This window comes from Oryctolagus cuniculus, chromosome 2 (genome assembly GCF_964237555.1).
Source record: "Oryctolagus cuniculus chromosome 2, mOryCun1.1, whole genome shotgun sequence".
Taxonomy (NCBI): Eukaryota; Metazoa; Chordata; class Mammalia; order Lagomorpha; family Leporidae; genus Oryctolagus; species Oryctolagus cuniculus.
Window position 1 is genome coordinate 141,353,842 of NC_091433.1, and position 26,438 is coordinate 141,380,279.

The 26,438-nt window shown below is 38.7% G+C and overlaps 1 protein-coding gene across 10 annotated transcripts in view; it reads left to right on the top strand.

Annotated features, from left to right (window-relative positions):
- USP34 (ubiquitin specific peptidase 34) overlaps positions 1–26,438 on the top strand; it is a 235,198-nt gene that overhangs the window by 75,524 nt on the left and 133,236 nt on the right. For all 10 annotated transcript variants that reach the window (XR_011386628.1, XM_051838286.2, XM_051838305.2 and 7 more), the window contains 9 exons: positions 4,313–4,428; positions 4,513–4,640; positions 11,030–11,119; positions 12,659–12,754; positions 16,747–16,829; positions 20,625–20,779; positions 22,108–22,221; positions 25,272–25,371; positions 25,500–25,659. Coding sequence is in view for 9 of the 10 variants with exons in the window: in XM_051838286.2 (XP_051694246.1) it covers positions 4,313–4,428; positions 4,513–4,640; positions 11,030–11,119; positions 12,659–12,754; positions 16,747–16,829; positions 20,625–20,779; positions 22,108–22,221; positions 25,272–25,371; positions 25,500–25,659 (1,042 nt within the window). In the remaining variant the exon portion in view is untranslated. The remainder of the gene's footprint in view (positions 1–4,312; positions 4,429–4,512; positions 4,641–11,029; positions 11,120–12,658; positions 12,755–16,746; positions 16,830–20,624; positions 20,780–22,107; positions 22,222–25,271; positions 25,372–25,499; positions 25,660–26,438) is intronic.

The following is a 26,438-nucleotide window of genomic DNA, read 5'->3' on the forward strand; positions in this document are numbered from 1 at the left end:
AGAGGGAAGGAGAGGCAGAGAGAGAGAGGTCTTCCATCCGCTGGTTCAATCCCCAGTTGGCTGTGAGGAGCTTCTTCCAGGTCACCCATGTGGGTGCAGGGGCCTAAGCACTTGGGCCATCTTCTGCTTTCCCAGGCCATAGCAGAGAGCTAGATAGGAAGTGGAGCAGCTGGGTCTCGAACTGGCGCCCATATGGGATGCCGGCACTGCAGGCGGCAGCTTTACCTGCTACACCACAGCGCCAGCCCCCAAGAGATAGTTTTTTTTTTTTTTTTAATAAATTTATTTATTTATTTTAGAGACATTTACAGAGAGAGAGGTCTTCCATCCACTGGTTCACTCCCCAAATGGCTGCAGTGGCCAGAGCTGGGCCGAGTCAAAGCCATGAGTCAAGAGCTTCCTCTGGCTCTCCTACATGGGTGCAGGGGCCCAAACACTTGGGCCATCTTCCAGTGCTTTACCAGACCATAAGCTGAGAGCTGAATTTAAAGAGGAGCAGCCGGGATATGAACTGGCACCCATGTAGTCTGCCTGTGAGCAGGCAGAGGCTTAACCTACTATACCAAAGCGCTGGCCCCAAAAGATGATGTATTACATGGTCCTATTTATATGAAATAAATAGGCTAGTAAAATCCATACAGACAGAAGGGAGGGTTGTGGGAAAATAACCAGGGTAAAGTGTTTCTTTGATCTGTGGGAATAAAATGAAGAATTATTATTTAAATCAATTTAAAGCAATAGGACCTGATCAGACTTTGAAGAATAGAGGATGGAGTAGATTAAAGGTCAGTAGATGATTCAAGAGGAAAGGGAATAAGAAATGGAAAAACAGTGAAGACTTCTATCCTACTTCCTGCAAGGTTAGGCGCTATGAGCACGTGCTAACTTTAGAAATGGGATGTGCATGTTGGTACATTGCAATACAAGAAACCTGATGGATTTGGTTTCTGCATGCATATCATGATCAGACTTGGAGTCCTAACTTGTAGACTTGAGCAGCAACATATTGATTTCATTTATTTTTTTGTATTCAATCTAGATAAGGTCACCTTGCCTTTCTTATTGTTGTGATTGTAGAGAAATGAATAGGTTAAGATGAAGACATTAGATTGAAATTGATGCCATATTTATTAAATTTATATACTTGTTTGTAGCTCTGTAACCATCAAAAGTAGTTTGTAATGTTAGGGATCTCAGTAATTGTCTAGTATTTGGGGAGTAGGGATTAATTTTGAAGGGACATGAAGGAACTTTTCCTAGAAGTTTTCTGCATCTTGAGCAGACATTATGATACAGTGGGTTAATCTGCTACCTACAATGCTGATATTCCATATGGATGCTAGTTGAGTCCCAGTTGCTCCACTTCTGATCCTAACTCCCAGCTAATGTCTTTGGGAAAGCAACAGAAGATGGTTGAAGTACTTGGGTCCCAGCTGTCCATGTAGGAGACTAAATGGAGTTCCAGCCTCCTGGCTTTTGTCTCTCCCAGCCCCTAACTGTTGTGGCCATTCAGAAGTGAGCCAGCAGATGAAGATTGATCTCTCTCTCTCTCTGCCTTCCAAATAAGTTAATCTTTTTTTTTTTAATGATTTTATTTAGTTTTTTGAGAGGCAGAGTTAGAGAGAGGTAGAGACAGAGAGAAAGGTCTTCATCTACTGTTTCACTCCCCAGAATAAATACATCTTGGAAGGGTAGGGGAATATTTTCTATCTTGATTATGTATGTTTTACTTTATTGAAATTTAAGTTTGAGAAATACCAGAACAAACTGCCCTCTACAACATAAAAACCAAAGACAAGTCACAGACTGGAAGAAAGATTTGAAACTTTATCTAATAAACAGCTTATATTCAGGATATGTAAAAACTGTTCTAATTCAGTAGTGACACAACCTAATTAAGAAGTATTATGATTTACAAAGTAGTAAGTGATTTAATGGCTAGGAAGCACATGAAAAGATACTGAACATCTTTAGGGTAATGTAAATAAGAACCACAGATTCCCCTACACACCTATTAAAATAGCTGAAATTTTTTTATAAAATGGGTGACGTTAAAGAATGACCATATTAAAGTGTTGAGGAGGATGTGATGAACAGGCAATGTGAATTCTCATATGCTTCCGTTGGGAATATATGATGGCAGGAACACTTTGGAAAACAGTTTGATGATTTCTCGGAATATTAAGCATACAAGTACGTACACTATATAATCCAGTAATTCTGTTCCAGAGTATTTACTCAAGAGAAGGTAAAGCATAGGACTATATAAAGACTTGTTACACAGATGTTATATTTGTGTTATTTACAGTTGGCAAAAAAAACCACACTATCCAAATGTCCCTTAACTTGTCAATGTGTAGATAAAATGTGCTATTTCTATATAATGGAATATTCTTTAATTTCAAGGAATACACTATTGATAAGATGCTTCAGTATGGGTAAGCCTTAGACATATGCTAAGTGACAAAAGCCAGACATAAAATACTGCATATTGACTAATTGTTTTTACCTGAAATTTCTAGAAAAGACAAATTTATGGGGACAGTAAAATATATTAGGACCAGGGAATGAGATCAGGGATTTAATAGGTAGAAGAGAACATTTTGAAGTGATGAAAATGTTCTAAAACTGGATTGTGGTGCTGGTCATAGAATTCTGAATTGAATGAAATCATTCTATATATACAATTCAATTAGTAAATTTTATGGAAAAGCTGTTTAAAAAGAATAAAACAATAGCATTTTGGCACTTGGAATGTCTGGATTTATTATAGTAGAAACTTTAATACAATTGAATAGTTTGAGTAAATAATCTAATACAAATAGTTAAAATGTAGGAGTTAGAGACTATATAGAAGATCATTTGCAGGGGTAGAAACTTTTCTGCTATGGTTCATTTGGATATTTATAATATTGACAGGCCTTACAAAATTATCAATTTATAAATTAGTCTGCTGTAGATTTGTTGAATTTCTTTCTTTCTTTTTTTTTTTTTTTTCTAAAGACTTACTTATTTGAAAGAGTTACACAGAGAGAGGAGAGGTAGAAAGAAAGGTCCTCCATCCAAATGGTTCACTCCCCAGATGACCGCAAGGGCCGGAGCTGCGCTGATCCGAAGCAGGGTCTCCCTTGGGGTCTCCCACGTGGGTTCAGGGGCCCAAGGACTCGGGCCATCTTCTACTGCTTTCCCAGACCACAGCAGAAAGCTGGATTGGAAGAAGAGCAGCTGGGACTAGAACCGGCATCCATATGGATGCCGGTGCTTCATGCCAGGACTTTAACCCACTGCACCATAGCGCTGGCCCCAGATTTGTTGAATTTGAAGTCCTGCCTGTGGTTGCCTTGCAGGGCCATACCACATGATTTAAAAAAAAAAAAAAAAGATTTATTTATTTATTTGAAAGTCAGAGTTACAGAGAGAGAAGGAAAGGCAGAGAGAGAGAGAGAGAGGTCTTCCATCTGCTGTTTCAATCCCCAGATTTCTGCAACGGCCAGAGCTGCAGTGATCTGAAGCCAGAAGCCAGGAGCTTCTTCTGGGTCTCCCACATGGGTGCAGGGGCCTAAGGACTTGGGCCATCTTCTACTGCTTTCCCAAGCCACAGCAGAGAGCTAGATGGGAGGTGGAACAGCCGGGACTCAAACTGATGCCCATATGGAATGCCAGCACTGCAGGCAGTGGCTTTACCCGCTATACGCCACAGGGCCGGCCCCAATTCTGCATGATTTCATGAGTTGTTCAGTACAATTCCCACCCCTGATATTTAGAGGAGTGCCCCTTGGTTGAAAGATTAATTCAGATTATTTGTTATCTTTATTTTGAGTTTCAAGTATTTATATAGTTTTCGTTGACATGTTAGTGTTATATTGTTATTTTGTGATCTAAGAATAGCTTTATTTTTTAAATATTTTTTATTTATTTGAGAGATAGTGTTATAGACAATGAGAGGGAGAGACAGAAAAAGGTCTTCCCTTTGTTGACTCACTCCCCAAATGGCCGCAACTAATGGAGCTGGGCCCATCTGAAGCCGGGAACCGGGAGCTTCTTCCAGGTCCCCCACATGGATGCAGGGGCCCATCCTCTGCTGCTTTCCCAGGCCATAGCAGAGAGCTGCATCAGAAGAGGAGCAGCCGGGAGTAGGACTAGCATCCATATGGGATGCCGGCCCCACAGGCAGATGATTAACCTACTGCGCCATAGCGCCACTCCAGAGTTTTATTTTTAAAAAGCATTTGCTTTCATGTTAATTTGGTGAATGCTCTAATTCCTAATTTCAGCTGCAATTATGCTAATGTCCTGTGTTTTGCCCCCTTAGGACCTGCTGTTCATAAACATCAGTTTAACAGTAATGCTGTTACAGACATCAATTTAGATAATGTTTGCAAGAAAGGAAACACTTTGTTGTGGGATATAGTCCAAGATGATGATGCGGTAAGTTATATAATAAAATGAAAAGAATACAAAATTATAGCAAAGTGCAATCAAGATAAATGACTTCATATATATTTTTTATAGGTTAATCTTTCTGAAGGGTTAATAAACGAAGCAGAGAAACTTCTTTGTTCCTTAGTATGTTGGTTTACAGACAGACAGATTCGAATGAGATTCATTGAAGGCTGCCTGGAAAACTTAGGGAACAACAGGTAAAGAGAAGTTTATAAAATTTCATTCGACAAAGTTTCTTTTGTGCATTCTACTGACTTGTTGTGGTGTTTACATAGTATTTAATGTATTTTTTTTGTAATTGTGGTTTTCATATTAGGTTTAGAGATGTTTCTCTCATGAGACTAATATTTTATCACAGTGGTGAGTTTTCAGTACTGTTGCTTAGATCCTTTCCATGAGAAATGGATAATAAAAAAACTTACGCATTCTTGGATAATAATGGTCATTACTTTTTTCAAATAAACTATCTCATGTTTTATTTAAAGGAGGCTAAATTAGAATTAAAATATACAAGCTAAAATATAAGCATTTTGATAATGGCATTGGTTTTCTATTTGAGTGAGTCTTCTGTGTCTCAACTTTTGTAGTAAAAATTGGGTTAGTTATGTAGTTGTGTATGTTAAGTATGTACATCTGTTAACCTGTGAGTTAATAAGATGGCTTGAAAAAAGAAGTTAAAGTTTCTTCTCATATATGTATTCTACCAAATATTTCTATACTTTGCATCGGGGCTTGAATGATTTCAAGTTTCTTGATTTTCAGTGCTATTCCTTTGGGACAATTTCATTCTTTCCTTGGTTTCTATTGCTTTGATAATATGTTATTCTCTGTAGTATGAGTTAGACAACTCAGTTAACTAATTTTCAGCCTTGCCTAAGCCTGCTATAAATATCTAATTTTATTAAATACATGCCACAAAATACTTTGCCCTAATTGAATTAAGAAAATGTGCTATGATTTGAACAGTGACAATAGAAAAAATGCTTGTTCATGTAGAATTAAGAAACCAATAATAGGATTTTATTAGTGGATCACTTTACTCATTTGGCATATTTTCTTTAAAAAGAATATTTTCTTTAAAAAGAATGCTTTTAATGACTGAGTTGTTAGTTATATCATCATTTATATAGGTTTTATAACAGTTAAATGAAAAATGTCTATAAGAAAGCATTAATTTTTTTAAAGTGGTTGTATAAGTTGACACTCTTGTATGTGAGACTGCATACCTTGTGACGGAGGAGTTCCACTTGTAAGTGTGAGCTTAACAAAAATATATCCAGATGGTAGCTAAACATACATTTAAGAATGCATAAACCTGCCCTATTTAAAATAACTAATTATTCTTTGTTTAGCTGTCCAAATGCCAACGGACAGTAGAATGAATAATTGTGGACTTCTTCAATAACATGTTTTTTGTTGTTGTTGTTGTTGTTTTGGCAGAGTGGACAGTGAGAGAGAGACAGACAGAGAGAAAGGTCTTCCTTTGCCGTTGGTTCACCCTCCAATGGCCACCACGGCCAGCGCGCTGCGGCCGGCGTACCGCGCTGATCCGATGGCAGGAGCCAAGTACCTATCCTGGTCTCCCATGGGGTGCAGGGCCCAAGCACTTGGGCCATCCTCCACTGCACTCCCTGGCCACAGCAGAGAGCTGGCCTGGAAGAAGGGCAACCGGGACAGAATCCGGCGCCCTGACCGGGACTAGAACCCGGTGTGCCGGCGCCGCAAGGCGGAGGATTAGCCTAGTGAGCTGCGGCGCCGGCCTTCAATAACATGTTTAAAAATAAACCAGGAATCTGAAAGAGGAAATATCCTATATATTAAGAGTCCTGCTTTCAGAATTACATAATAAATGATAAGAACCTATACTTACATGTCCATTTGTTAAAAAGAAAAAGGTAATAGGCTTCTGGCTCAGCCTCAGCCATTGTGGCCATCTGAGGAGTGAACCAGTGGATCTTTATCTCTGTGTCCCTGTTAATTCTGACTGAAAAAAAGCTAGAAAAGGCCAGAGTGTAATATCCAAAATGTGGTTATATCTGGGAGAGTTGATATTTTTTTTCTTCTTTACCCCATTCTGTTTTTCAGTTTTCCCATAGTGAGCACATACTTCTATTTAAAATAGGGAAATTTAAAAGAGATAAAAGGAAAAAATCTATGTAAAATGAAAAATTGTCATTGTGAAATTTTTTTTATTAACCATTAGTTTTTCCATTACCAAGTTGAAGTGTAAACATTTTTCACTCGATGTGGTCCTTGCGCTCTAATCATACTTATTTGCTTATTGAAAATCTAGGAAACAAAACTGATAGGTTGAAGTTAATTTGGGGTTCAAACTTTACTCCTCAGAGGATTTGCATATTAACACTAGTCTCACTGTGATGGGAATTAGTAACATGTCCAGTGTATAGCAGTTGAAACTAGTAAGATTTTCATGTAAGCATCTTTACCATCATAGTAAAAGAGGAATTATGCACAAGGGTGTTGGCATTCCTTATGTTGGAACAAACAGTTGGAACTGCAACTTCAACTCATTTACCATAATTCTATATTTGACCAAAAATAAAGGAGATTTATTTCTTTCAAGTACTTAAAGAAATTTTCTTTTCTTTTTTTAATCTTTTTTTATGCACCCCCCACTCCCGGATTTGTTTATTTGAAAGGCAGAGTTAAAAGACTAAGAGACTTTTTTTTTTTAAAGATTTATTTATTTACTTGAAAGGGTTACACAGAGAGAGAAGGAGAGGCCGAGAGAGAGTTCTTCCATCCTCTGGTTCATTCCCCAGTTGACTGCAATGGCCGGTCGTGTGCCAATCCAGAGCCAGGATCCAGAAGCTTCTTCCGGGTCTCCCACGTGGGTGCAGGGGCGCAAGGACTTGGGCCATTTTCTATTGCTTTCCCAGGCCATAGCAGAGAGCTGGATCGGAAGTGGAGCAGCTGGGACTCAAACCGGCGCCTATATGTGATGCTGGCACTGCTTGTGGCAGTTTTACCTACTATGCCACAGTGCTAGCCCCTCAAATAAGTCTTAAATTTTTTTTTTTACTCTTAGCAAAATTCGTTTGAATTTTTTTTTTTTTTTTTTTTTTTTTTTTTTTTTTTTGACAGGCAGAGTGGATAGTGAGAGAGAGAGAGACAGAGAGAAAGGTCTTCCTTTTTGCCGTTGGTTCACCCTCCAATGGCCGCCGCGGCCGGCGCGCTGCGGCCGGCGCACCGCGCTGATCCGATGGCAGGAGCCAGGAGCCAGGTGCTTTTCCTGGTCTCCCCATGGGGTGCAGGGCCCAAGCACCTGGGCCATCCTCCACTGCACTCCCTGGCCACAGCAGAGGGCTGGCCTGGAAGAGGGGCAACCGGGACAGAATCCGGCGCCCCGACCGGGACTAGAACCCGGTGTGCCGGCGCCGCTAGGCGGAGGATTAGCCTAGTGAGCCGCGGCGCCGGCGTCGTTTGAATTTTTAACAGTCTACCTTTTTTATATATTATATATTTGAAAGGCAAAGTTATACAGAGGGAAAGACAGAGAGAAAGAGAGAACTTCATCTGCTGATTCAGTCCCCGAATGGTCATAACTGCCAGGGCTGTGCCAGGCTAAAGCCAGGGGCTTCATCCAGATATCCCATGCGGGCACAGCACCCAAGTACTTGGGCCATCTGCTGTTGATATCCCAAGCACAATGGCAGGGAGCTGGATTGGAAGTAGAACAACTGAGACTCGAACCGGTGCCTATATGGGATGCTGGTTCTGCAGGCTGTGGCTTTACCTGTTAAGCCACTGCATTGGCCCCTAATGGTCTACTTTTATATTGAGGTTTTTTTGTGTGTGTGTGTGTGTGGTTTTTTTTTTTTCTTTTTTTTTTTTTGACAGGCAGAGTGGACAGTGAGAGAGAGAAAGGTCTTCCTTTGCCGTTGGTTCACCCTCCAATGGCCGCCGCCGCCGGCGCGCTGCGGCCAGCGCACCGCACTGATCCGATGGCAGGAGCCAGGTACTTATCCTGGTCTCCCATGGGGTGCAGGGCCCAAGGACTTGGGCCATCCTCCACTGCACTCCCTGGCCACAGCAGAGAGCTGGCCTGGAAGAGGGGCAACCGGGACAGAATCCGGCACCCTGACCGGGACTAGAACCCGGTGTGCCAGCACCGCAAGGCGGAGGATTAGCCTAGTGAGCCGCGGCGCCGGCCTGTTTTTTGTTTTTTAAGATTTGTTTATTTGAAAGAGTTTCACAGAGAGAGGAGAGGCAGAGAGAGGTCTTCCATCGTTTGGTTCACTCCCCAATTGGCTGCAATGGCCGGTGCTGTGCCAATCCAAAGCCAGGAGCTTCTTCTAGGTATCCGGGACCCAAGGACTTAGGCCATCTTCTACTGCTTTCCCAGGCCACAGCAGAGAGCTGGATTGGAAGAGGAGCAGCCAGGACTAGAACTGGCGCCCATATGGGATACCGGCACTGCAGGTGGAGGATTAACTTACTGCACCACTTTGCTGGCCCCACAATATAGTTTTAATTGAAACACTTGTGGTAGATTTGGTCTTGTAAGGTGCTTAACCATTGAAATGTTGTTACTGTAAGCAGGATATGTTGTTTCCCATTTTATGTGTGATTTTCATTCTGAAAGCAATATTTTGTATAATTTTTCTTGTGATTTCATTTATTGTGTTAACTATTTTAGTATTAGGGGGTCACTTTGAATCTGGATTTGGTTACTATATTAAATACTGTTACACAGCACTTAAAATATATGTATATTTCAAGTTTGTTTTTGAATACAAAGCAGAGATACAGAGAAAAGGGGAGAGAAAGATATCTTCCATCTGCTGGTTCATTCCCCAAATGACTACAACGGCCAGGGCCGGATCAGGCCAAAGCCAGGAGCAAGGAGCTTCTTCTGGGTCCAGTTGCTTGGAGCAGAGGTCCTGAGCCATCTTCTGATGCCTTCCAAGGCACATTAGCAGGGAGCTGGATCAGAAGTGGAGCAGCCAGGACTCCTGGTGCTCATATAGGATACCGATACTGCAGGCAGTGGCTTCACCTGCTACGCCATAGCGTCAGCCTCTCTTCTCATCCTTAATAACCTTTAAGTAGTGCTTTACAATTTTGTTCTTCCCCTTCCTTGAAAATTTTGCATTAATTTCTTTGCTTTATTTTAAAAGCAAATACATGTACTGGATTTTAAATGAATAAGACAGAGTTTTTGTTCTGGTGGAGCACACTGTAGTGGTAGATGAAAAAAAGCTCTACTTAAGGTAAAGCTGTAGGCAGTTATCCTCTCTGTTGACAATTTAGGCAATCTGAAGAAAGTCAAATAGTAATTGCAACTCTGTTTCATTCCCTGGTACTTACAGAACTATAATTGTAGGTAGGGTACCAACTTTTCTCTTTATAATAAATTCTTTCTGATAAGGCATTTAGCCTAGCGGTTAAGATTGCTATGTCTTGTCCCACTTCAAAATACCTGAGTTTCAGTTCTGGCTCTGGCTCCAGATTTTATCTTCCTGCTAATGCACATCGAGAGGCAACATTGAAGGCTCAAATGATGGGGTTCCTGACTTTGGGCCAACCAGTCCTGACTGTTGTCAGTGTCTGGGAGTGAGTCAGTGGATGGAAGCTTGCTCTTTGTGTGTGTGTTTCTGTCTGATCCTCTGCCTCTCCAATTATAAAGAAAAAGGAAAAACTTGATTAGGCAATATTGGTTCCTAAGCTTAATAGGGAAAAAAAGAGAAAAATCATTTTCTTATTAGAATTTGTCTTGCTGCCTTTATTTATTTTTTAAGATCGATTGATTAATTTTGAAAGAGGGAAAGGCAGAGATATTTTTCCATCCAGTCATTCACTCCCCAGTCGGCTGCAACTTCTAGCCCTGAACCATGCTGAAGCTAGGTGCCAGGATCTTCATGCAGGACTCCCACATGGCTGACAGGAGGCCCAATGCGAGCCTATCTTCTGCTGCTTTTCCCATTTACTATCAGGGACCTGGGTTAGAACAGAAACCCACAGCCATATGAGATGCTGATGTTGCAGGCAGTGGCTTTACTCTCTGTTCCACCAGTGCTGGCTCCTGGCTTGCTTCTTTTAAGGCTTATGTAGCCTGTCATTTCCTACTTCTCTGATTTTTGTGTCCATATCTTACCCACATCTGGTCCTTTAAAAGGTTAGGCACACTCAGACCTACCACAGGAGTTTAAAGTGATTTTCTTTCTTTCCTATTCCTTCATACTTGAGTATGTGGTATGTTTTCATTATTATCATGACTCATAAGGCAGTGATTGTCAATTTGAATGCAGATCACATTGGATAATAGTTGTAAAAAGGCAATAGTGATAACTTGTTAAAAAATACTTTCATGAAACACAATCTTTAATTTTTCATTTTCAAGTCTCAAAGTTTTAAAACTTAGGTTCTTGAGACAGAATGTATAAGGTGAACTTACGCTTTAAGGGCAAAAAAATTTTAATGTTTGTGGAAGGAATATGTTCATATGTAAGATTTATTAAATCCTTTTACATTCAAGAATTTCAAACAGCTGAATTTCTATAAAATATAAAATCATTCATAGTAGTTAAAGTTATTCTGTAAATACCTGTTTTTGTTGTTTCAGATCAGTAGTAATTTCACTTCGTCTTCTTCCAAAACTATTTGGTACTTTTCAGCAGTTTGGGAGCAGTTATGATACACATTGGATTACAATGTAAGTAGACAAATGAAATGTATATTGAAGCTTATTTTTTCAAATTAGGTTATTAACTAAGGATTTAAATAAGTTAAACAGTGTTTTCTGACTTAGGAAATAGGACTTTCATGTGGTTTAAATGTTTTCTTAGATTTCTCTGCCGCTTTCCCCTATAGAAAAACTTGACTTTTGTATTCTTTGTGGTATGAGTCTTATACCATAGCAATTAATGCTCTACTTTTAGGAAGATGATTTTAAATGGCCATAGCAGAGGACTACAGAAGAAAAAATAAACACTCTTGAATCTTTTTTCTCATTACTAGAGACTGGTTCTAGATATAACACTTCATTAGGGATAATCTTGACACTTTATTATTACTCCTTTACATTTACAGAGAACTTAAGATTAATGAACATTAAAAGAATTCTTTTTGGTTATACTTTGATGTGAAAGAGCCCTGAGCTCTGGAGGTTAGTTGACATCAGTAATAACAAAAGCCTCATTTATGATGGATCTATTATTTGTAGCAGCACTCAACATTTGGTACATACTCTCTAATGAGTACATGCTAATGATCCGTATTTTAACATTTGATACTTTTCTTAATAATTTTTCAAGATACCAGCTTGCTGACTTTAAGAGGTCAGGTTACTTGACCAAAGATATGCAGCCATGTGTATTAGAACCAGTTTCAAACTCACATCTTACTGAGTATTTTCTTGTACCATTTCATTGAGTGTAAAGCCAGAGTAACTTGTCTTAAATACACGGTATAACAAGACATGATGTAACTTGTAGAATTTTTTGGAATTTTGCTCTTTCTTTTTCTGTACATTTTAGCAGTTATGGTGCTAATAGGTGTTATGTGAGATACATTATGTTATTTAGGGAAGTTGTGAACCCTGAGATCTTTAAATATATTTATCATTACTTCTTTCTTTATTGTTTTCCAGATTATTTTGGAATTTAATATCTGGGTCTTTATTTTATTTAAAAAATTGTTAAAAGCAAATTATTAACAATTACAGGAAAGATTTATTCAATGATTTATTATCACATGCCTTCTATATGAGACATATATTAATAAAGTTAATGGAAAATGAGTTTTACAAAAAAAATTACTATGGACTTCAGAGTTTTTGTACCAAAATGAACTTACCTCTGTATTCCCTTTTTCCACAAACGTTTTTGAAGTCCCTTTGTATCAGACTGCTGAGTTCTGCAGAATAATATCCAAAGCATGTACATAGTTTATCCTTACATGAAATGCTAAATAATTTTTAATATAATTATGTTAATCATTTACAATATCACTCTATCAGGCATTTCATCCCAGTCCCAGATATTCAGTCTTTTGACATAAAAACACAGCATACTTTAAATTCATAGAAATTAAGGAAAAGTGCTTTGTATCTATCATTCAAATATAAGTAAAACATAAATTTTTGATAATTTAGAGCTTTTACTTTTTAAGATTTGTTTAAAATTTTTTTCTGTCCTAGAGTGAATATATTTTCTTGCCCCATTTAAAATAATTTTTTTTATCATTGGGCCAGGTGGGCAGAAAAAGAACTGAACATGATGAAGCTTTTTTTTGATAATTTGGTTTACTACATTCAAACTGTAAGAGAAGGAAGACAAAAACATGCACTGTAAGTACCTCTCAGGTTAAATAGTTTGTGGATTGCTTTTTTCTAAATGATAATTTTTCAGTGTTCCCACTTCTGTTTTATATAATAAATTAACAAAGTTTTATTGTATAAAATTGTAATAGAAGGCTAGCAGTTTTTTTTTTTTTTTTTTTTTTGACTGAAAGACTTTGCTGAGGTTGCTTTTGTAATTTTTACCAGAATTCATGCAACAAAAGTTCATGTTGCATTTTTCCATTGGTTTACCTTCACTTCTGAGATGCATTTAATGTGGGTGTTTTTATGAATCAGAAGTTCGTAGTGCCTCAACTGTTGACATTTATTGAAAGGTACTCTTTTTAAGAATCAAAATTCAACTTTTGTAGAATTTTGTGCGGCACCGGCACACAGGGTTCTAGTCCTGGTCGGGCGCCGGATTCTGTCCCAGTTGCTCCTCTTCCAGTCCAACTCTCTGCTGTGTCCCAGGAGTGCAGTGGAGGATGACCCAAGTGCTTGGGTCCTGCACCCGCATGGGAGACCAGGAGAAGCACCTGGCTCCTGCCTTCGGATCAGCACAGTGCCGGCCGCAGCAGCCATTGGAAGGTGAACCAACGGCAAAATGAAAACCTTTCTCTCTGTCTCTCTCTCTCTCACTGTCCACTCTGCCTGTCCAAAAAAAGAAGGGAATTCAAATTATCTGTATGTAGACAAATAAACACCAGTTTATAAAAGAACTTCCACCATTGCCACAAGCCTGTACACTTGAAGGGCAGATAGAATTGACTTAGGAGAGGAGCAGTATACATCGATAAATCATGTACTGAAGGAATAAATCATTGTACTGAAGGAAAATCCAATGTCAGGTTCTCAGTGATGAATATAGGCCTAAGACTTCTCATTGCACTGAATACAGGGAAATTAATCACTTTCTTAGGGGAACCAGTAGAGGATGCTCGGAGAAGCGGGTTTCTGCTGTGAGAAAGAGGTGCTCCTTGAAAATGAGTTTTGAATTTTCCTAAGATATGCCAGAGTATCCTTCCCACCTTCTAGTCTGCTTTGTTAGATGGCATTTTAGGAAAATAAAATCTTAGCACAGATGAATAGTGTCTGGACTGTTGATTGTAACTTCTTTGTGCTGCCTGTAAGACAGTTGTAACATTCACTGAAACTCTTTGTTAACACATACAGGGTTCATACCTCACAGGCACTTTTTTTCCCCTCACTGGGGGTTATAGTAGGAAAGTTCTGAGATTTTCGCCCAGGAAAAAATAGGGTTATGACATGAAAGATAATACTTCATTCTTTTAAAAGATTTTATTATTTATTTGAAAGAATTACAGAGAGAAAAGGAGAAACAGATCTTCCATCTGCTGGTGTACTCCTCAGATGGCCACCACACCCACAGCTGGGCTGGGTCAGGATGAAGCCAGGAGCTTCATCTGGGTCTCTCATGTGGGTAGCAGTGCCCTAAACACTTGAGCCATCTTCTTTTCCCAGGACCATTTAGTAGGAAGCAGGATTGAAAATGAGGCAACCAGGATGTGAATTGGTGCACATAAGGAATGCCAGTATCGCAGGTAGCAGCTTTACCTACTGTTCTACAGTGCCAGCCCCAATACTTCTTTTCTTAAAAGGCACATTAGGTGGTATTTTTAAAAATGTCTAAAACTTAATTGAAAGGCGAAGTTACAGTGAGGAAAGGAGAAAGAGATCTTCCATGTGCTGGTTCACTCCTCAGATGGCCAGGATATGGCAGGCTGAAGCCAGGAGCCCAGAACTGCATCCTGATCTTCCACATGGGTGGCAGGGGCCCAAGTACTTGAGACATCTGCTGTCTCCCCAGGAGCATTAGTAGGGAGTTAGATTAGAAGTGGAGTGTCAGGGAAGCGAGCTGGCCCTCATGGGAAGCTGGCAGGTGTTGGCTTAACCCGCTGCACCATAACACTGGCCCCGATTTTGTATTTCTTGAATCCTGTGACCATTAGAGGAAAACCCTGCCTTTGTCAGCCCTGAAGCTAGAAGAGAATGTTGTAAATTTCTTTTGTTTTTTAAAGGTATCTGTCACTGAAGTTTCATGTCCATGGGGAGACTGTTTTTGTCTTGTTTCCTGGCCATCTGGGGAGTGAACCAGCAGATGCAAGACTTTTCTCTCTGTCTTTCCCTCTCACTGTCTCTAACTCTACCTCTCAGATAAATAAAATCTTAAAAAAAGAAAAGGCACTTATTTTGAAAGAGTTACAGAGAGAGAAGAGGAGACAGATCTGCCATCTGATTGTTCACTCCCTAGATGGTTACAAAGGCCAAGACTGGGCCAGGTCTAAGCCAAGAGCCAGGAACTTGTTTCAGGTCTCCCACATAGGTGGCAGGGGCCAAAACAGTTGTACCATCTTCTGTTTTTCTCAGGCCATTTGCAGGGAGCTGGATTGGAAGTAGAACAGCTGGGCATGAACTGGCACCCGTATCAGATGCCAGTGTCACAAGCGGAGGCATAACCTGCTACCCCATAATGGCCAGCCCCATTGGGGAAGCTTTTTGAAATTCTGTGTTTACAGAAGATTATAAGATGAATTAAGAGGCTCTTTGACTCTCTAATATTGATTAGGGCTTAGTTTGGCAAAGAAGTTTGAAAAATTCATTCACATTTATTGTTTTTTGATTTATAACATGGAGTTAGGAACTTGTTGCAGTTTCAGTGATGGAGTGTGCAGGTGCCAGGGGAACTGAACTAGAAGACTATGATATCACAGAAACTGTTTAGTATGCAGTTCGCTATGTTGTTATAGGAATCTTAAAATACAGACCTCACCCTTTCAGTAACTTCTGTTCCATCTATAATGCCTAACCCGTCATTTGGCCTTATGGGCTGGCCACAGTCTGGCCTTTGTCTGCCTCTTCTCACCTATCACCTATCCTTCTTCTCCAATAGACTTTTCTTTTTTGTTTGTTTGTTTGTTTGACAGGCAGAGTTAGAGAGACTGAGAGAAAGGTCTTCCTTCCATTGGTTCACCTCCAAAATGGCCGCTACGGCCGGTCTGAAGCCAGGAGCTAGGTTCTTCCTCCTGGTCTCCTATGCAGGTGCAGGGCCCAAGCACTTCGGCCATCCTCCACTGCCTTCCCAGGCCACAGCGGAGAGCTGGACTGGAAGAGGAGCAACCGGAACAGAATCTGGCATCCCAATCGGGATTAGAACCTGGGGTGCCGGCGCCGCAAGTAGAGGATTAGCCAAGTGAGCCACGGCACTGGCCTCTCCAATAGACTTTTTTTTTTTTTTTTTTTTTTTGACAGGTAGAGTTATAGACAGTGACAGAGAGACAGAGAGAAAGGTCTTCCTTCCAATGGTTCACTCCCCTAATGGCTGCCACGGCCAGCGCTGTGCCAATCCGAAGCCAGGAGCCGGGTGCTTCCTCCCTGTCCAGTAGACTTTTACTTTAATAAAATGCCGTTCAATAAAGTGCCATTACTTTGCAAATGCCTATAAACTGAGTTCTTCCAAAACCATGTGAACTCATCCACTAATAGGTTTTCCTTGTGACTGTGTATATAGAAATGTAATTATTTAGATTTGAAATAACCACCAAAGCATCATTTTTATAGAAGCTACATTTATGGATTAAATTTATGGAAGTAGAATATTAATGTTTCTTGCTTAAGGAATATTGTGTTAGTATAGGGTCAGTGATAAGAAATGTAATTTTTTAGGGATGTGTTTTTCTACTTCTAAAATTATTTATATAATTTTAAAATGACATTTGTATGAATAATGTTTTATTTACTTCCTCATCTAATTTGAAGGTGAACTCTATAGTTTGGAGATTTTATAATTCATCAAATAGCATAAATTTTAAATTGAAGGCTTAGCTTACATGCACAATTTTTTCTGTAACTAAAGTTATTAAGTAATTCTGAATTATTAAAATGGGTTTCTACTTTGGTTTATGTTTTCAGTACCATTAAACCTTGAAAAATAATTTTTTAAATAGAATCTTTTAATAATTTTAGTGATTTTTTAATTATAGGTACAGTCATAGTGCTGAAGTTCAAGTTCGACTCCAGTTCTTGACTTGTGTATTTTCAACTCTAGGATCACCTGATCATTTCAGTAAGTTTTTTTTAATGCATATATATTAAAATTTGTTTTGACCTTGGAAGATTATAGTTTAACTTGTCCTTTTAGGTGTCTGAAGTGATTACTCTAAGTACATTTATAAATTATGTAAATATTTAGACAGTTTATTAAAAACAGTTCAGATGTCTGTTTACATTTTAGATTTGTTTTTGCAAGATCTCTTATAATAGATATTCTCAAGTGTTGGATCATTTATTAAGCATATCACCATTGGTGTTTTCTTACAAGTCTTAACGATTGTAAGTCTAATATTAAGAATATTTTCTGTGTTTCATGACTGTTTCTTAAACTCCCAAACACTGACTGTTTTCTTAATATGAATGGTAATATGAATATGAGCCTGATATGTACCCTTTTTGCTTCAATCTTTGAAAATGGTGGCTCTTTTTAATTTACGATTTATTTATTTGAATGTCCTAGTTTACAGAGCAAGAGCTCTTCCACTGGTTCATTGCCCAAATGGCCACAGCAGGTAGAGCTGAAGCCAGGAGCTTATTAGAAGTCTCCCACATTGGTGCAGGGGCCCAACCACTTGGGCCATCCTCTGCTGCTTTCCTAGGCCATTAGCAGGGAGCTAGATCAGAAGTGAAGTATCTAGGACTCGAACCAGTGCCCATATCGTGTGCTGGTATCACAGATGGCAGCTTTACTCACTGTACCGAAATGCCAGTCCCTGACGATTTTTGTTTTGTTTTTATTTGAAAGGCAGACAGACAGATCTTTCATCTACTAGTTCATTCCCCATGTTTCCTCAACAGCTAGTACTTGGCCAGACTGAAGCCATGGGCCTGGAACTCAATCTTAGTCTCCTACATGGGTGGCTGGGACACAAATTCTTAAGCAATCTGCTACCGCACAGGGTATGCATTAGCTGGAAGCTGGAATTGGAAGTAGAGCTAGGACTCAAAACCAGTTTGCCAAATATTCACTCTGACTGCATCTTAATATACTTTGTTATGAACTCTTGCTATAACTTTTGTCAGGGGTAATTGTCTCTTCAAAATTAACTAGGTTTTTAGGCTGTAAAAGCATTTATGGGCTTGGATTTCATTTAAATTAATTTTAAATTCTGATTCCTTAATAGATAGACTTTAAAAAAAAAAAAAAGCAGTGATTTTTCAGGTATAATCAAGAGTGTTGACCATGTCCAAATCCATATGCTATGTATTTTCACAAGGGAAGAGGACGTTCAGTTTCTCTTGCCTGATGCTCCTTTTCTCTTGCTGTATTGTTTGTATTGTCCTTCACTCTCAGCATTCTTGCGAATCTATGTCAAATAAGCCTTGTTTATTAGAAGGACTTTCTGTCTTGCTATGGTTGATGTATATAGTCAGACTGACAGTTGTTTGCTAGCCTGAAAGAGGTTGTCATTGCTCCTTGAAGACTGTATCTAGGCTTGAGATACAGCATGTGTTTCTTTGTCATGTTCATACTGTTTGTAACGAATGCCACTAATGTGATACCAACGTGATAGGAAATGTCTGTTTCATCATTTATTGTACCCATTATGACTGAAACAACAAAAGAAATGTATAACAGAAAGTAAAAGGAAAAACAGTCTTACACAAGAAGTCAAACTAAAGCCAGCATTGTCAGCATAATTTCATAAAATTGTTAAATTTGATGTTTTTTATTTTACATAGTGTGGATTTTTTGTGTATACGTCTATAATATTTACTCTCCAGATATAATCAAATAAAAAAACTTCAGTTCTTCCACATCAAAGTTTGTCTCTTTTTGACACAGTTCTTGTTGTGTATAACATGATTATTCTGAATTTATATATAATTGTATCCAGTATGTCAATACTGATTTTCAGTACACTAATAACTCTAGTCTTTTAAAACTTGAGGACAGTGACAATGTATGTTACGTTTTGAATCATCCCATTATGAAGACACTACTATGTTGTTATATAGTTACTGTATTTAACTTTGATAGTTTTTCTGCATTCTCTTCTATTTTCTTCATTTATCTGTCTCCTCTTAGTTTCTTTTCTTTCTTTTTTTTTTTTTTTTTGGTCTTTTTAAAAGATTATTCATTTATTTGAAAGAGCTACAGAGAGAGCGCTCTTCCATGTGCTGGTTTAATTCTTAGATGGCTGCAACTGCCTAGGCTGGGCGGAGCAGGAGCCAGGAGCTTATTCCAGGTCTCCCGTGTGGGTGCAAAGACCCCAGCACTTGGGCCATCCTCTGCTGCTTTCCCAGGCCATAAGCAAAGAGCTGGAACGTAAGTGGAGCAGCTGTGACTCGAACTGGAACCTTTATGGGATGCCAGTGTAGCACATGGCAGCTTACCTGCTGTGCCACAATACCAGCTCCTCTTCTTAGTTTCTTAATATGTTTAAGTTATAGACTGGTGGGTGGTTGTAATTTATTCATGTTGTCTGTTAGGGGTACAAGTTTGTGGTACTGATAATCTATAGGTTAGCTGTGTCTCTGAGAAACTGTCAGAATACTTTTTTTTTTTTTAAAGATTCATTTTATTTATTTTAAAGACACACACACACACACAGAGAGAAAGAGAGAGAGAGAGGTCTTCCATCCACAGGTTTGCTCCCCAAACGTCTGCAACGGGCAGAGCTGAGCTGATCCGAAACCAGGAGCCAGGAGCTTCCTCCAGGTCTCCCATGCAGGTGCAGGAACCCATGTGCTCTGGCCATCTTCCACTGGGGGAGCTGGATCAGAAGTAGAGCAGCCGACACTCAAACCGACACCTGTATGGGATGTTGGCGCTGCAGGCTACATCTTTAACCCGCTGCATCACAGCGCCAGCCCCGTTGTCAGAATACTTTCTTCTTTCTGATAAAACTTAGACTGCTGTTACAACCATATGAATATTCTCTGAGGTGATTTTTTTTAACATTCTGGAATATCAACAGTTTTTCTGAGTAAAGAGAGAACTTTCTTGTGATTCAGTCATACTTTGTTTCTTTGATTATGACATACCACCCCAGACTTTGGAATTCTTTATGATACAAAATAGAAATCCTTGTGATGCTTTTGTTCTAACTGGTTGAATTATCTTCTCTTTGCTTAGACTTGTGTTGACCTATAATGCCATCACTTTTGTTCTTCGTTTTTTCGTTCTGCCACTCTTGGGCATTCGAGTACCAAGCAGACTTTATCTTGTTTTTTTTCTGGTTAAGTCTTGCTGTATTCCATTTGTTTTAGGAAGACCTATACCTATAAACTACCTATAGTTTACTATAAACTACCTATAGTTTTGATTGTTTTTAAAAATAATACTTATTATTTATCTTTTTTGAACAGAGAATGAGCTTTTCACATGGTATGCACTCTGTTCATAACTGTCAGACCCTACCTAGAACTGCCTCCTCAAATTTTGTAATTACCTATACTAACCATTTTTACTAGAATTCAAATTTTAGAGAGGATGAGTTTTTAGACCAAATGACTCTTAGAATTACTTACAGGTTGTATGCTTTCAGGTAAGTTATGTATGTATATATTTTGAAAGCATAAATTATGTGAAATTTTTAGACAGTGTTTTTTCTGAAATACTGTAAGATGTCTCCTTTATATTTCTGACTATATTGGTGCTCCTAGTGTAATGAATTAAGACAAAACTTTGTACTGGAATCAGTTTCCCAAATAGGAAACTATAAGAATTATTCTTAACATAAAAGTCTTTTATACATATTTAATATAAATAAATGAATTTCCATGATTGCATAAACATATACACCTAAGAGAAGATACATAATTGATTTTTGCTTAGTAAAGTAAAATTTTAATTTTAATCTAGGGTTAAGTTTAGAGCAAGTCGACATTTTATGGCATTGTTTAGTAGAAGATTCTGAGTGTTATGATGACGCACTCCACTGGTTTTTAAACCAAGTTCGAAGTAAAGATCAGCATGCTATGGGAATGGAAACCTACAAGCATCTTTTCCTGGAGAAGGTAATTACATTTCTTTCAGTTGTATTTCTTCTTCTTCTTTTTTTGTTTTTGCATTCCCTTTAATGCAGATTCTGTTATGTTCATTTGTTGCTAATTTTTTTTACAGCTTTTTGAAAAAGTAGACGTATCTACTTGTTTTCAGCAGTCTTTACATAATATTTTTGCCACTTGCATTTTGCTGTAGTTTTGCACTTTAAATGTCAGCACTAAAGATAAGGGATTTTTGTTTATTTTTTAAATAAAATAATTAATAATTATTCAATTTTCAGTGGTAGTGCCCATACCTACAAATATGCAAAGCTATATTCTGTGACTTCCTTAGTTAAATAGCTGTGATTTGAGTCAGTCTTTGGACGTGTTTAAGCCAGTCTCCATATTTGTGGATCCCTGGAATGGTGTTTTTGGAAGCGTCCTCAGGGTAGTAAAGGTGATCTACTTACTGTTCCCCTTTACCAGATGGCCACAGTTAGTTAAGATGGTAATTTTCCTAGGTGAACTATTACAGATGAAATTTGAAAGTCGGTGAAAGTAAAGCAATAGGCTTTATGATTTTCATGCTTTATTTTGAGAATATACAGACTCTCTAGGAGCTTTCACATTGTCTCTGTGGTGGAATTGAGTGTATGTGACGGAGGTTTATTTCAAGACCAAACTACAAATAGAACTTCAGGTTCTTAAATTTCAAGCCTTGATTTTAACAAACTGTATGTAGCTGAATATCTCATAGATATGTACATTATAAATATATAATAGATAATAAAATATCTACTTCCTCTGAATTATGTTTGTACACTTTAAAAGCTGAAACGTGTATCAGACAAATTTCAACAGTGCATTAAAAGAATTTTCAGTAATTATTTTAATGTAAAATAAATTTTTAAAAATTGATTTATTTATTTGAAAGTCAGGATTACACAAAGAGAGAAAGAGAGAGGTCTTCCATCCATTGTTTCACTCCCCAATTGGCCTCAATGGCCAGAGCTGCCCCGGTCCGAAGCCAGGAGCCAGGAGCTTCTTCTGGGTCTCCGGCATGGGTGCAGGGGCCCAAGGACTTGGGCCATCTTCTTCTGATTTCCCAGGCCATAGCAGAGAGCTGGATAGGAAGTAAAGGAGCCAGGTCTCGAACTGGTGTCCATATGGGATGCCGGCACTGCAGGCAGCGGCTTTACTTGCTACACCAAAGCACCGGCCCATGTAAAATATTTTCATTAAAACTTATACTTTTCCTTCTGTGGTGTTTTCCATAAGATTAAATCTGCTACCTTCAATAAAATAAAATCGTTAACTTAATTATCGCACTAAACTAACATTTACATTTTTTTTCCAAGATGCCCCAGCTAAAACCTGAGACGATTAGCATGACTGGCTTAAACCTATTTCAGCATCTTTGTAACTTGGCCCGATTGGCTACCAGTGCCTATGATGGTGGTTCAAACTCTGAGGTATGGGCTTGTTTAATTTGATTATTTTGTGGAATTTGCTGTTTTGTATTCAGAACATCTACCAAGCGTCATTTCCTAGCTTGTTAGTGGTTTTTTTTTTTTTTTTTTTAGATTTATTTATTTATTTGAAAGTCAGAGTTAGTTACACAGAGAGAGAAGAGGCAGAGAGAGAGAGAGAGGTCCTCCATTTGATGGTTCACTCCCCAAATGGCTGCAACCGATGGAGCTGCACTGATCCGAAGCCAGGAGCCTCCTCCGGGTCTCCCACGCAAATGCAGGGGCCCAAAGTCTTGGACCATCTTCTACTGCCTTTCCAGGCCATAGCAGAGAGCTGGATTAGAAGAGGAGAAGCTGGGTCTCGAACTGGTGCCCATATGGGATGCAGGTGCTTTAGGCCAGGGCGTTAACCCACTGCACCATAGCGCCGGCCCCAGCTTGTTAGGTTTTTAAAAACATTTATTTTTAGAAGTTTTGTTTTTTTTTAAAGATGTTTTTATTTACTTGAAAGGCAGTTACACTAGGGAAGAGGGGAGAGCAAGAGATCAGACTTCGATCTACTGGTTTACTTCTCAAATGGCTGTAATGTCTGGGCTGGGCTAAGCTAAAGCCAGGAGCTAGGTCCTGGTCTGCAGTGTGGGTGCAGGGGACCTAGGACTTGGTCCATTCTCTTCTGCTTTCCCAGGCACACTAGCAGGGAGCTGGATCAGAAGTGGAGCAGCCAAGACTGAAACCAACGTCCATATGGGATGCTGGCATTGCAGGCAGTGACTTAACGTCTTGTGACACAATGACAGCTCCCAAAAGCTTCTATAAAGCAAATTTGGCGAAACTTTTTTTTTATTACCCAAATATATTCTTAGTTGTACTCAATATAAACCTATTACTTGTCCTTTTATTTATAAAGAAGAGTCCTCTGAGTATTCTTTTAGTCTCTTAGAAGTTCCGATATAACAAAATCAAACATATAAAACAGTTGATTTTTCACAAATTTGATTTTTATGCGATTTGGTGTGGCCATGCTCTTATTTAGAAAAACTCAACTGTATTTGAGAGATAAAAACAGAATAAAAGCAAACTAGTTCCCACCTGCTGGTTCACTCTCTAAATGCCCAGAGCATGTGGAGCTGAGTAGGTTGGAAGCCTGGAGCTGGGACGTCATTCTGGGTCTCCCTTGTGAGTGTCAGGAACCCAATTACTTGAGCCACCACTGCTGCTTGTGTGGGTCAATATTAGCAAGAAACTGAGTCAAGAATTTGAGCTGGAGATTGAACCCAGCTACTCAAATGTGGAATGTGGACATCTTATTTGGTATCTTCACCACTAGGGTAAATGCCCACCACTGGTTTGTGGAATCATTTAAGTTGATCTTAGCAGTTGAGCTCCAGAGTTCTCCTTATTAATTTCAGTTCTGGATTAGGATGTACCTAAGTCATCTTTGTCCTTGAGACATGAGGATGAGTTCATTAACTGAATGCTTTTACAAATTGCTGGTCTTTGGCTTAGAGTTACATTTGTCTGGTTTGGTGGCTGCCAGATATCATTGAATACTTTATCCTTGGACCACCTCCTACACACATACACACACACAAATGCAAATTATGATTTGAAAATGTTGCTCATTTTACATTTCACTTAGTTATTAGTAGTTTTTATGTTTTGTAATATAAATTTATATTTTCATAGCTTTTTTTCCTAAGATCTTATTTAATTACTTGAAAGGCAGAGAAGCAGAGGCAGAGGCAGGGTGGAGGGGAAGGGAGGGAGAGAGAGGTCTTCCATCTGCTGGTTGACTCGCCAGATGGTCACAACAGCTGGAGCTGGGCCAATCAGAAGCTGGGAGCCAGTAGCCTCCACTGCGTCTCCCATGTGAGTGCAGGGGCCCAAGGACCTGGGCCACTCTCCACCACTTTCCCAGGCCATAACAGAGCTGAATCAGAAGTGTAGGAACTGGGACCTGAACCGGCACCCACATGGGTTGCCAGCACTGCAAGCGGTGGCTTTACTCGCTATGCCACAGTGCTGGCCCTTAAATTTTAACTTTTTGGTGCTGATTTTTCATCGTCATTGTGGAAAGCCTCAGTTTGGCAAGCAGACATTTGAAATTAGACAGATGTTGATTTAGTTAAGAAGTAGTCATGCTCTAATTAGCGGATAGTACTGGTATTTAAGTAGACTATATTAATGTTAAAACTGTTGAGTCACCTATTGGACAGTTATCTTCACTTTGCTCATCTTTTGAGAGTTTTCATTCCTTGCTTTTTCTGTAGCTTTTAATGGAACCATTTTTGGCATTTTATTGTTAACATAAATATGAGTGAGAACTTGGGTTAGCCTGTCTTTTTAATTTTCTGTGAATACATGAAGGTGAATGTGAAAGTATTTAAAGACTGTTGTCTGAAGTATTAGATGTGTGTTAGTTTTATTCCTTGTAGTGTGTTTTGGGAACATGAATTTTTCATACTACATAGATAAAACTTTTGGGTTAAGCATACTTATATATATAGTCAGCTCCTTGTGAATATGTGTTTTTCAAGATTGAAACTAAGGGGGCTAGCATTGTGGTGCTGGTTCTTGTCTCAGCTGTACCACTTCCAATCCAGCTCCCTAATAATGTACTGGGAAAAGCAGCAAAAGATGCACAAATGCTTGCACCCCTTTACCCACATGGAAGACTTGGAGGAAGCTCTTGGCTCCTGGCTTCAGCCTAGCCCAGTGTTGGCTGTTGTGGACATCTGGGGAGTGAACTAATGGATGGAAGATTTCCCTCTGTCCGTGCCTCTCTCTCTGTAACTCTGCCTTTCAAATAAATAAATATTTTAAAAAATTATTAGAATTGAAGAGCAAGCATTCATCATTTGCTGCTTAAGATGCCCAGAATTTTTGGATTCAGATCCCAGCTCTGGGTCCCAACTTCAGCTTCCTGCTAAAGTAGACGTTGGGAGGTAACAGTGATGGCTAAATTAATTAGGTTCCTGCCACTTCTTACATTCTCTGATGAGTTGTATCATATGACAGACAAAACTTAGAGGTGTCATATTTTTCTTCCTTAGCTATGTGGTATGGACCAATTTTGGGGTATTGCTTTAAGAGCACAATCTGGTGATGTCAGCCGAGCAGCTATCCAGTATATTAACTCCTATTATATTAATGGTAAGTGATTTGAAATATTATCTAATGGATGACTGTTTCTATGGGAGGACATTTTGTTACAGTTCAAATTTAATTTAGCTAAGCAAGAACATCAGATTAATATACATGTGTAAACATCTGACTTTCAGGGAAAACAGGTTTGGAGAAGGAACAAGAATTTATTAGTAAATGCATGGAAAGTCTTATGATAGCTTCTAGTAGTCTTGAACAGGAATCACACTCAAGTCTTACAGTTATAGAAAGAGGACTACTTATGCTGAAGACACATCTGGAAGCATTTCGAAGAAGGTAATTTTTTTATAGTTTATCATTAAAATGAATTTCAATTTTATTGCTGACATGTTCAACTGTATTCTTAAAATTAAATTGAAGTTTTTGTTGGGGGCAAGGAAAATGTAGTTTTTCAAAGTTGGACCGTCCGTAATGGACATGATTTTTGTTTAGAAAATGTCCCGTTTCAATGTTGGAATAGGCAATATAAGTTCCTGGTAGATATCGCAGAGCTTTAAAACTCATTAGACTCAGACAGCAGATGTGCATGAATAAGCATACAAATCTCTGAACAGAATTCAATCCCTAAGAAAGTTTGAGTTATGATTGAAAAGGCAGAACATCACCACTAAAAAAAGTTTCACTAAAATTCTCACCAAGAACATCAAATAACTTTCATAGTTGAATCGAGTTGAGTCATTTGTTTCATTTGCTGTTTTTTTTTCTTCCTGGACTAGGAGACAGTATTTTAATTTTGAATTTCCATTTACCATGGAAACATGACCAAAAAATTCTGTGTTAATGAATATCTGTATAATTAATTTAGACATACCCTGTGTAATACAGAAATAAAGCAAATTAACATTTATGAATATATCAACTGATATGAAAGGTGAGTAGATAGTTTTAAGACATTCTGTTTGTTAAAGATCATTAACTATGAGTAATTGTAAAAGTACTAAGAACTGTGTTGAAAAATTTGTTAATAACTTCTTTCAACTTCAGATCTTAGTTTGATATTGAACAGTAATTCAGTTGAAACTTATAGGTATTTTATTTAAATATCCGGAAATACC